This window comes from Capra hircus, chromosome 7, assembly GCF_001704415.2.
Source record: "Capra hircus breed San Clemente chromosome 7, ASM170441v1, whole genome shotgun sequence".
Taxonomy (NCBI): Eukaryota; Metazoa; Chordata; class Mammalia; order Artiodactyla; family Bovidae; genus Capra; species Capra hircus.
Window position 1 is genome coordinate 58190315 of NC_030814.1, and position 12603 is coordinate 58202917.

The 12603-nt window shown below is 42.2% G+C and overlaps 1 protein-coding gene across 1 annotated transcript; it reads right to left on the reverse strand.

The window, feature by feature from the left end:
* Positions 8651-11747, reverse strand: LOC106502336 (protocadherin beta-12-like). Its single transcript, XM_018050250.1, has one exon. The coding sequence runs from the start codon at positions 11369-11371 to the stop codon at positions 8972-8974; it is 2400 nt and encodes a 799-aa protein (XP_017905739.1). The 5' UTR covers positions 11372-11747; the 3' UTR covers positions 8651-8971.

Consider the following 12603-nt stretch of genomic DNA (forward strand, 5'->3'; position numbering starts at 1 on the left):
AGTGAGTCAGTTCTTAACGTCAGGTGGCCAAAGTATTGGAGCTTCAGCTTCAGCATCAGTCCTTCCAATGAATATTCAGGACTGATTTCCTTTAGGATTGACTGGTTTGATCTCCTTGCAGTCCAAGTGTCTCTCAAGAGTTTTCTCCAACACCACAGTTCAAAAGCACAAATTCTTTAGTGCTTATCTTTCTTTATGGTCCATCTCTCACATCCATACATGACTACTGGAAAAACCATAGCTTTGACTAGACGGACTTTTGTTGGCAAAGTAATGTCTCGGGTTTTTAATATGCTGTCTAGGTTGGTAATAGCTTTTCTTCCAAGGAGGAAGCATCTTTTAATTTCATGGCTGCATGAAATTATGATAGCATATATATGCTACCACGTGTGAAATACATTGCTAGTGGGAAGGTGCGGTATAGCACAGGAAGCTCAGCTCAGTGCTCTGTAATGACCTAAAGAGGAGGGAGGGGGAAAGGTAGCAAGGATGCTCAAGAGGGACGGAATATGTGTGTACATATACCTGATTCATGCAAAATTAACACAACATCGTAAAGCAGTTACACTCCAGTTATATGGCTGCTGACTGATCAGAATGATTGCTACATGTTGGAGTAGCTGTGGAAATTTCTTAAGGCAACAATGAAGTTTGCTGCATCAATGGAGTCTTCGTTTCATAAACAAAGCCCACAATGCTGTTTGAGAGCATTTTACCCATAGTAGAACTTCTTTCAAAATTGGAGTTTATTCTCTTAAACCCTGCTGCTACTTTATCAACTAAGTTTGTCATATTCTAAGTCCTTTGTTGTCATTTCAGTAACCTTCACAGCATTTTCACCTGTAGATTCCATCTCAAGAAACCACTTTCTTTGCACATCCATAAGAAGCAACTCCTCATCCATGAGAAAGTTTCATCATGAGATTTCAGCAGTTCAGTCACATCTTGAGGGTCCATTTCTAATTCTAGTTCTTTTGCTATTTCCACCACATCTGAAGTTTCTTCCTCCACTGAAGTTTGAACCCCTGAATCACAAGGTTTGAAATAAACTTTTTCCAAACTCCTGTTAATATTGATATTTTGATTGCTCCCCATGAATCATGTATTTCTGATGGCATCCAGAATGGTGAATCTTTTTCAAAAGGTTTTCAATTTCCTTTGCCCAGATCCATTAGAGAAATCACCATCTGTGGCAGCCAAAGATTTATGAAATGTATTTCTTAAATAGTTAAGACTTGAAAGTCAAAATGACTCCTTGATTCATGGGGTGCAGAACAGATGTTATGTGCAGGCATGAAAACAACACTATTCTGCTTGTACATCTCCAGCACTAGGGCTCACCAGTGGGTTTAAAATACTCAGTAAAACATGCTGTAAACAGGTGTGCTGTTATCCAGGCTTTGTTGTTCCATTTAAAGAGCACATGCAGAATAGGTTTTGCATAATTCTTAAGGGTCCTAGGGTCTTTGGAACGGTCAATAAACATTGGTTTCAACCAGCTGTGTTAGACCATAACAAAAGAATCAGCTGTCCTTCAAAATTTTGAAGTGAGGCATTACTTCTCTCCTGTTGTGAAAATCCTATATGACTTTTCTTCCAATGTAAGACCATGTCATCGACATTAAAAAGCTGTGATGGTATAGTCAGCTTCATGAATTATCTTAGCAGATCATTTGGATAACTTGCTGCAACTTCTGCATCAGAACTTTCTGCTTCACCTTGCACTTGCATGTCCTAGAGACACCTTCTTTCCTTAAATCTCACAAACCAACCTCTGCTAGCTTCAAATATTTCTTCTATTACTTACTCATTTCCCTCAGCTTTCATAGAATTGAAGAGTTGAAGCCTTATTCTGTATTAAACTTTGGCTTAAAGCAATGTTATATTTCTGGTTTGATCTTCTGTGCAGGTCACTAAAAGTTTCTCCACATCAGCAATGAGACTGTATCACTTTCTTATCATTTGTGTATTCTCTGGATTAGTACTTATAATTTCCTTCAAGAACTTATCCTTGGAGGATTTCCCTGGTGGTCCAGTGGCTAAGACTCTGTACTCACAATGCAGGGGACATGGGTTTGATCCTTGGTCAGGGAGCTAGATCTCACATGCCACAACTGAGTTCACTTGCTGCAACAAAGATCGAAGATCCCTCATGCTGCAACTGAGACCTGGAGCAGCCAAATAAATTAATTTTAAAAAAGAGGAAGAAAAAGAGAGAATTTGGTCTTTGCATTCACAACTGGGTCTTTGGTGCAAGAGGCCTTTTAGCCTTTCTTGTCTTTCGGCATGCCTTCTTCACCAAGTTTAATAATTTCTAACTTTTGATTTAAAATGACATACATATGTGACTCTTCCTTTCACTTGAACACTTAAGGCAAGTTGTAGGATTATTAATTGGCCTATTTTCAATATTGTTATGTCTCAGGGAATAGGGAGGTCCAAGGAGAGGGAGAAAGATGGGGAACAGCCAGTTGGTAGAGCAGTCACAACATTTATCTATTAAGTTCACTGTCTTATATGGGTACAGTTCATGGTGCTCCCCCAAATGATTACAACAGTAACATCAAAGGTCACTGATCAAAAAAAAAGATCACTGATCACAGATCACCGTTATATTTTATTATCACAAATATAGTTAAAATGAAAAGTTTGAAATACTGATTACCAAAATGTTACACAGAGACATAAAGTGAGCAAATGCTGTTGGAAGAATGACATCGATAGGTATGCTTGTTGCAGGGTTGCCACAAACTTTATATTTGTAAAAATACACAATCTCTGCAAAGTGCAGTAAAATGAGGTATGCCTGGGTTTGAAACTATGAGATCTCCATGTAAACCAAGCGAAAATGTGTCAAACAAGAATAGATTTAGCATAGAATTCTGAGAAATATCTTCATTTAGAGATGAGGTAAGGAAGTATTTTTTTAAAAAGATGAGGAAAGCTCAGAGTTCAGAATTATGAAACCAAAAGCATATAGCATTTCAAAACTATCAGGAAGATTGACAGTAGCAAATGCTTCAGGAAACTCAAGAAAATATTAAAATGGTCCGCTGGATTTAAGGAGGTGGTCATTGTGGAGGATTCTGTTAGATGTCTGCCAAAATCTGTTCCCTTCTTCTTTTTAGTAACAGAACTGTATCCAAGCACATAGTGACTCCACCTCGCCTGTAGTTAGGTGTGGCTAAGTTCTCACACACTGTGAATAGAACTTTCATTTGCCACTCCTGGGTCTGCCACATCTGGATTATGTTTTCCCTCCTAGTCAACTAGAACCCAGATGTGGCAGTGACCCAGCTACAGTCATATAGATTATGACATTGCAATAGGGGATGCAAGAGGAATTACTTGAAACAAATTTTGGTTCCAGAAGGACCATGAAGAGCAAAGCTGCCCTGTCTATGCAATCATTTACCCATTGTGGCTGTTACAAGAGACACATATTTTACAAGCCATTGCATAATTGTACTACTCTATTTCAGCAGTGTAATCTTAAAAACTTACACAGAAATCTTTGATCAGCTTTACAACAGCAGTTTTCAATACGGACTGCACTGGGTTGAAAAGCAAGAGGGATAAGGAAGTAAAAATGGAAGTCCCCTTTTGAGCAATTTAGCTGCAAAAGAAAAAAGTATATTTGTATCTGGAGGAGAATTTAGACTCGAGGGTTTTTTAACCCTAGAGAAATGTTTTTAAAACGCTGATTTGTAGTACTGAGTAAAGAAAGAGAAAATTAAAATATACAAGAAAGGATATTATCAGTGTTAAGCCCCTAGAAGGTTGTCAAAGACAGGATTCAGCAAATATGAAGGAGTTGGACTTAAGTGGAAGGGAACTCAGCAGAGGAAATTACAAGTACATATGCTATTAAGAGTATAGGTTTGGGGATAGGAAATTAAGATAATTCCCATCTGATGGATTTTGTTTTCTCTTTAAGATATTAAGCAAGTTCATCTGCCAAAAAGCAGTATGTAAGTAGTAGGGTAAGAAGTTTAAGATAAGCAGATATGAAGTTGCTATGAAGAGTAAAAGAGAATGCTACTTCAGTGCAGTTCAGTTCAGTCGCTCAGTCGTGTCCGACTCTTTGCAACTCCATGAATCACAGCACACCAGGCCTCCCTGTCCATCACTAACTCCCGGAGTTCACTTAGACTCACATCCATTGAGTCAGTGATGCCATCCAGCCATCTCATCCTCTGTCCTCTTGCCCCCAATCTCTCCCAGCATCAGAGTCTTTTCCAATAAGTCAACTCTTTGCATGAGGTGGCCAAGGTACTGGAGTTTCAGCTTCAGCAGCAATTCCCTCCAAAGAAATCCCAGGGCTGATCTCCTTCAGAATGGATTGGTTGGATCTCCTTGCAGTCCAAGGGAATCTCAAGAGTCTTCTCCAACAACACAGTTCAAAAGCATCAATTCTTCGGCGCTCAGCTTTCTTCACAGTCCAACTCTCACATCCATACATGACCACAGGAAAAACCATAGCCTTGACTAGACGGACCTTTGTTGGCAAAGTGATGTCTCTGCTTTTGAATATGCTGTCTAGGTTGGTCGTAACTTTTCTTCCAAGGAGTAAGCATCTTTTAATTTCATGGCTGCAGTCACCATCTGCAGTGATTTTGGAGCCCCAAAAAATAAAGTCTGACACTGTTTCCACTGTTTCCCCATCTATTTCCCATGAAGTGATGGGACCAGATGCCATGATCTTCTTTTTCTGAATGTTGAGCTGTGAAAGTGCTGCACTCAATATGCCAGAAACTTTGGAAAACTGAGCAGTGCCCACAGGACTGGAAAAGGTCAGTTTTCATTCCAATTCCAAAGAAAGGCAATGCCAAAGAATGCTCAAACTACCGCACAATTACACTCATCTCACACGCTAGTAAAGTAATGCTCAAAATTCTCCAAACCAGGCTTCAGCAAAACATGAACCATGAACTTCCAGATGTTCAAGCTGGTTTTAGAAAAGGTAGGGGAACCAAAGATCAAATTGCCAACATCCACTGGATCATCAAAAAAGCAAGAGTGTTCCAGAAAAACATCTATTTCTGCTTTATTGACTATACCAAAGCCTTTGACTGTGTAGATCACAATAAACTGTGGAAAATTCTGAGAGATGGGAATACCAGACCACCTGACCTGCCTCTTGAGAAACCTATATGCAGGTCAGGAAGCAACAGATAGAACTGGACATGGAATAACAGACTGGTTCCAAATAGGAAAAGGAGTATGTCAAGGCTGTATATTGTTACCCTGCTTAATAACTTCTCTGCAGAGTACATCATGAGAAACGCTGGGCTGGAAGAAGCACAAGCTAGAATCAAGATTTCCGGGAGAAATATCAATAACCTCAGATATGCAGATGACACCACCCTTATGGCAGAAAGTGAAGAGGAACTAAAGAGCCTCTTGATGAAAGTGAAAGTGGAGAGTGAATGCTACTTAGGCAAATATAAAAAGATTTCTTGATCTTGAAAGCCCAATTAATTTTGAAATTGATAACCTTAGTGGTGATAGTACTGATTATTTTCTAAGCTTTGTTTTATAGAGTGCAGCATCCCAGGTGTAAGAGAAAAGATAATTTTTATTGAATAATTTAGATAAAAATATTTATCTAATGTGGTGTTTCATCAGGAGGTAAAGGAAATCCTAGAGTGAAGGAAAATTGAAGAGAATTGAGAATATGAGCATGAGAGTGGTTGGTAGTGGTGAAATGGGAGTCAGCTGATGGGAAGGAAGTTAAAACAGGAGGGGGTTGATAGGTAGTAGCAGCATTATGGGACAAGGTCAAAGACAAGATGTGACAGGAGTAGCTAGATCAGAGGGCTAAAGGCATAGAAGGATCTCATAGAAGGTATTCTTAGAGGGAGAGATCTGAAATCATATTTCATAGAGTAATCCTGGGTAGTGAGAAAGTACAGCATGCGGCCTAGGTACTGAGAGGCCATGTTAGATTAACCAGTGGATGCGTGCTCAGTCACGTCCAACTCTTTTCAACTTCATGGACTGTAGCCCACCAGGCTTCTCTGTCCATGGGATTATTCCAACAAGAATATGGAGTGGGTTGCCATTACTTTCTCCAGGGGATGTTCCTGACCCAGGGATGGAACCCACGTCTCTTGTGGCTCCTGCAGCTCCTGCATTGGCAGGTGGATTCTTCACCACTGAGCCACCTGGGAAGCCCCTTTCTTTCCCATACTCTTGGCAAATTCCAACCTAAACTGTTGTTTTGTTCTTATTGGCAAGGGTTTTTAAGAAAATCAACTCTGGGAAGCTGAGCAATTTCTTACATCTCCATTTTGTAAGTGACCTCTTCCCATTGCCAACCTATAGTCCTTTAATATAAAATTGGCTGATATAGTTGAAATCCTATGCACTGGTTTAAATTTAACTGTAAATTATTTGAGGCATAAGAGAAAAATTTGTTTTTAACAATACATTTGAAGAGAACTGGTTCGTTTACTTGTATCTGAGCTCCAAAGGCCTCACCATTCTCCATTAGAGTCAGGAAACAGTTCTTTCCATAAATAGACAAGTCTTCCTCTTCAGATAGGTGGAAAAACCCGAAGCAACAGGCTTTTCTCTGCTGTTGCACCTGTTAAATTTTCTGCCTGAGTTGTTTAAGCTGGTCTTTCCCCTTCCCCTATTATAAATGTGAGAGGCCAAGCTTACTGGGGAAACAAGCTACTAGAACACTCCCACCTTCATTTTTGACAGCTATATCATCATATATCTCTTTATGCTAGTGGTCATCCATCTTTTCCCCACTAAGTACAGTAAAGATAGGAGGTAACCTTAATACTTTGATTTATTAATATGAATTTTTGTTCTCTATGTAAAGAAGCTTTCATTTATTCCTAGTTCCACTTCTGAGGGCTTCCATGGTGGCTCAGAGGTTAAAGCGTCTGCCCACAATGCAGGAGACTTGGGTTTGATCCCTGGGTTGGGAAGTTCCCCTGGAGAAGGAAATGGCAACCCATTCCAGTATTCTTGCCTGGAGAATCCCAAGAATGGAGGAGCCTGGTAGGATACAGTTCACGGGGTGGCAAAGAGTTGGACACACTGAGCGACTTCACTTTCACTTTTTCTTTACACTTCTGAAAATAGAAAATTAGAATTTAGTTAGCCTGCATGGAGAAACTTTTGTTCCCTCCATTTTTCTTAAATTCAAAGAGTCATCAATCAGTTCATACACTTCAAAAGAACTGGCAGTGAAATTTTAGCATTCAAGAAGTGTAAACATTAGGTTATTTTGGATATGCTAGAGCAAGAGATTGTACTTCCAGGCATTATTAACTAATACCCAGCCCCTCTACAATGTTAAGATTAGAATATCTTCAAGAGGCAGTTCCTGGCATTGACTCTAGTCTGTGGCCCCACTTCAGGAATAAAAACAATCATTTTACCCTCATGCATGTCCTCTTTCTCATACCTACTCTCTCTCTCGTGAACACATTTCCTTTCCCTCTATATCCCTACTCATTTTGCTCATCTATACTTTCCTTCCACAACATATAGACTTTAAGACTTTTTGATTAAATTCTTGGAAATATCCTCCCCCAACAATGAAGGCTTTCTCTTCTATGATACAGTCAGGTCACTCAAAGCAAAAGTGGTTGGTTAGAGCTTGTACAGCGTGAAACAAAACTTCCTCCTACAATGGCTTTAAAAGTTTTAAAATTAGAATGTTAAAGGATTATCTTTTCATACTTTTCAGTACTCTACAAATATCTGAGAAAAGTGGTTTTGAAACTTTGGATTGCTATAGATTAGTAAGTCATGAAATCAATTTAGTAGATCATGACATTTGAAAATTCAATTGAATGGAATAATATAGGCAATTTCAAATTACATCACAAAAAAGCTAAGTAGTGTTTACAAAACATTTCTATTGTGTTTGTATGTTATATAATTTTTCTATTGGCTATTTCAAAATTTGAAAATTAGTTCCAAGTGTATATATATTCTGGGAGAGCACAGGAGGCAAAAGATTATACACTTTAGTACACAAGTCCACTATGCTGCTGCTGCTGCTAAGTTGCTTCAGTCGTGTCCAATTCTGTGCAACCGCATAGACGGCAGCCCACCAGGCTCCCCCGTCCCTGGGATTCTTCAGGCAAGAATACTGGAGTGGGTTGCCATTTCCTTCTCCAATGCATTAAAGTGAAAAGTGAAAGTAACGTCGCTCAGTCGTGCCGGACTCTTAGCGACCCCATGGACTGCAGCCTACCAGGCTCCTTCCTCCATGGGATTTTCCAGGCAAGAGTACTGGAGTGGGTTGCCATTGTAAACAAATTATGGTTCAGGAGCCTGCATTCTACTAGACTGCATTATACCTTTGTAACATTAGTGAGACATCTGGAAAATAAAAACTTTATATTCCAAGATTATGTGGGTGGTCACAATATTAATATGTCTTCACAATAACCCTCCAGGATCAATAAGGGAGAGACACTAGGAAAATTGCCTTCTGGCCCTTTCCTACAAGGTGATTATGTTTATCAAAGGAAATTATTTTCAGGTATATTTTCAGCAGTAATGTTTAAAAAAATTAAAAAGAGTGATGAATTTAAAGAAAAATGACATTTCTGAATAGCAACCAATATTAAACCATTAGAAAAACCACAAAAATGAAGAAATGCTTGAACACTTGAAATACTTTGAAAGTGGTCTGCTTTATTTTATCAAAAGCATAATTGTGAGTGAAAGTTCAACTGAAGAGGGAGCCATGAGAAAAAAGTTACTTGGTGTAAGGCAAGTTAATTAACTATGAATTAAGACCTCCTTGGTTAGAGAATAAATTACTATTTGTAATAATTACAACCACAAAAAAAAAATCATTCACTTAGAAGATGGGTACAACATGCGAAGATATAAAAGTAACAGTGCAATTTCAAATACATATTTTGGGGGAAATAACGATGGTGTAGAAGCGGCACAAAACAACATATATATTAGATATAAAACTTAATTATGGTCACTGAATATTGAACCCAAGGCTATTGTAGGAAGTATGATTTTCCTCTATTTCTTTCCCAGGGCGTTGGGTCGGGAGATTGGGGAGAATCGGCTTCAAGAATTTGAACTCATTCGTTCCAGTCCCTCCCATCAGACACACCTCGTACTGGTAGCTCTGCGACAGGGTCCCCGTGCCGCTGACGTCCACCAGGTGGCCCGGGAAGTGGCCCTCGGGCACCGGGCAGCGACCCGCCGAGCCCGCCCCGCCCCTCCTGCACAGCCGCACCGCCACGAACACCAGCACCGAGAAGAGGAAGAGCGACGACACCGACGCCAAGGCCACCACCAGGTAGACGGTGAGCGGGTCGGCCGGCGCCGCGGCCGCCGCTTCCGCTTCCGGGGGCGGCAGGTAGGGCTGCGAGAAGCCGTCCACCAGCAGCACGTGCAGCGTGACGCTGGCCGACAGCGGCGGCTCGCCGTTGTCCTTGACCAGCACCACCAGCCGCTGCTTGGGCGCGTCGCGCTCGCTCAGCAGCCGCGCCGTGCGCACCTCGCCGTTGTGCGCCCACACGCCGAACAGCCCGGGCTCCGTGGCCTTGAGCAGCTGGTACGACAGCCAGGCGTTCTGGCCCGCGTCGCCGTCCACCGCCACCACCTTGGTCACCAGGTAGCCCGGCTCGGCCGCCCTGGGCACCAGCTCGGTGCAGGGCGCCGAGGCGTTCTGCAGCGGGTAGAGCACGAAGGGCGCGTTGTCGTTGGCGTCCGCCACGAGCACGCGCACCAGCGCCTGGCTGCTGAGCGCCGGCGAGCCGCGGTCGGTGGCGCCCACGTGGAACTCGAAGGCCCGCAGGGCTTCGTAGTCCAGGGACGTGAGGGCGAAGAGGTGGCCGTTGTCGGGATTGATGGACACGAGGGAGGCGAGGGGCAGGAGCGGGTCGGGGGGCGGCAGCAGCGAGTAGGTGACCTGGGCGTTGGCGCCGGCGTCTGTGTCTGTGGCGCTGACGCTGCCGATGTGCAGGGCGGGGCTGTTGTTCTCGCGGACCCACAGGGTGTAGGAGGTCTGGGTGAAGGCGGGGGCGTTGTCGTTGACGTCGGCCACCAGCACGGTTATGTTGTGCTCGGTTTTCAGTCTGGGGGTTCCCATGTCAGTGACCGTGATGGTGATGTTGTACTCCGCTTGCCTTTCTCTGTCCAGCATTCTTTCCGTTCCCAACGTGTAGTAATTCTCAACTGATGATTTTAGCACGAACGGGAGGTTTTCTGAAACAGAACAAATCATCCTCCCATTCTCCCCAGAGTCTCTATCTCGGATACTAAAAACCATAACCACAATCTCCGGAGAATTTTCTGGGATTGGGCTGGTAATTGATGACACAGTCACTTCAGGAGCATTGTCATTCACATCCATCACCTGAATTCTGAGTGTTGATTTTCCAAAAAGCCCTCCCCCATCTGTGGCTTGAATGATTATGGAATATGATTCAGTTGTTTCAAAATCCAAGGGTGACGTTAAACTCACTTCTCCAGACTTTTGGTTAATTTCAAATGTCTTGCGAATATCTTCTGAGGCATGGGAAAACATGTATGATATTTCCCCGTTTTTACCTGAATCTAAATCCCAAGCTGAGACGGTGACAACCGGTGAGCCTAGTATGCTATCTTCTGAAATCTTCACCTCATAAAATGGCTGCTGAAACTCAGGGGAGTTGTCATTACTGTCCACGACCACCACCCGGACCAAGGTACTCCCGGACTTAGGTGGAGACCCGCCATCCAGAGCGGTGAGAATGAAATTGAGTTCAGACTGCTCTTCATAATCCAGCGCCTTATCCAGAACTAACTCTGGGTATTTCCTGTTATCCGGATTGACTCTCATTTTAATGTGGAAATGAGAGTTGGGGCTTATTGTGTAGTTTTTTATAGCGTTGATTCCTACATCCAAATCCTTTGCACTTTCTAGTAAGAACACAGCACCGACAGGACTGTTCTCTGGGATTTCTAAGAGCATTTCTTTTTCTAAGAAGGCAGGAGAGTGATCATTTATATCCTTGACCTGGAGCTCAATCCGTAAAAACTCCAAGGGGCTTTTCATTAATATCTGGAAATGCAGCACACAGGGCTCGGTGGAGCCACAGAGCTCCTCCCGGTCTAGTGCTTCACTTAAGAGCAAATCCCCTGTATTTATGTCCAGCTGCAATCGCTGTTTGTTATCATTAGAGACCACCCGAGCCCCTCTGGAGAATAGCTCACCCACTTCCAGCCCCAGGTCTTTTGCCAGATTGCCTACAAAGCTCCCACTCTGCATTTCCTCTGCCACTGAGAAGCGCCCAGAGTCAGAGCCCGCTTGAGACATCCCCAGCAAAACAAAGAAAAGCAGGACTTGCCTTATCTGCAGAATGCCTGCCCCTCCAATCTCCATAGCTCCTTTCCCAAAGTCTTCCTGCAGAATCGCTTCACCCTTCCCACTTCTGAGTAAGGTGCCTCTGATAATGTCCACCGACTCTTCCAAGGCTTAAGGATTTTAACCTTGTTGAATAACTTCTAGTTTTCCACTTGAAGCCTTGTTCTGTCTTCCTACTGCTCTTTTTTCACTGGATAACAATGTCCAGAACATCATCCAGCATAGAATGGTTTTTCTCTCCCAGCGATGTTATCCTGCAGCGCCACCAAGTGTCTCCACAGATTTTCAGAGTTTGATGAAAGCTACCTAAATTCCATTCACATAAATATCCTCCAAAAGCAAATATTCTTTTATGTATTGTGTTCAAGTGATTACAGATATAGTCTGTCATCCATAAGAGTTATTCTATACTGTTTATAGTTTTTGATGTTATTAGCATGTTTAAAAAGCATTTAAGTATCCTTCCCCACTCTCCACACAATTGTGGTGAATACAGAAATATAAGATGTGATTCCTGGCCCCCAGGAGCATGTAATCTTTCTGAGAAAACTGAGCACCAGAAACTAGGAGAGTATAAGTGACTGTTTAACTGAACAAAATTCCAGCACTACTTGGTCTTCCTTAGGTGGTAAGGGAAAGGGAAAGTGTACACAAGACATTTCAGAAGTCCTCTCAAAGGATATGAAACTGAATTAACCATAAGGTAGAACAAAGAGAACTATATATAGATAGTTCTTATAGCACCAGAAGGCCTTCTGTAGATTTCCTTGATAGTAGTGAACTGTGAACTAAGAGAAAAATGAAGTAAGAGATTGGGGTGGAACATATTGTGGAAATCCGTAATTTAGTTCTAGTTTCTCATAATTTACCAAAAAAAAAAAAAGAACAAATACACAAACATATTAGTTTCATTTAACACAGGCTTACGGCTAAAACTGGCTTCCCTCAGTTTCCCAAGATTTACTCCAGCTATAGTTATGGTCATCTGCTGTCTCTTTCAGCACAGGAAGACAGAGTGAGAGAGATTCTCTTTCCCAGTTGTAGGACAAAAACTTGGTTTTATTCTGATCAGATTAACCAAGATCATGTACCTGCTACTGAGGTGATCATTGTTTCAGGGGTATAAAATTATGAAAGTGAAAGTGAATCACTCAGTTGTGTCCGACTCTCTGCGACTCCATGGACTATACAGCCCATGGAATTCTATACAGGCCAGAACAGAATTGGAGTGGCTAGCCGTTCCCTTCTCC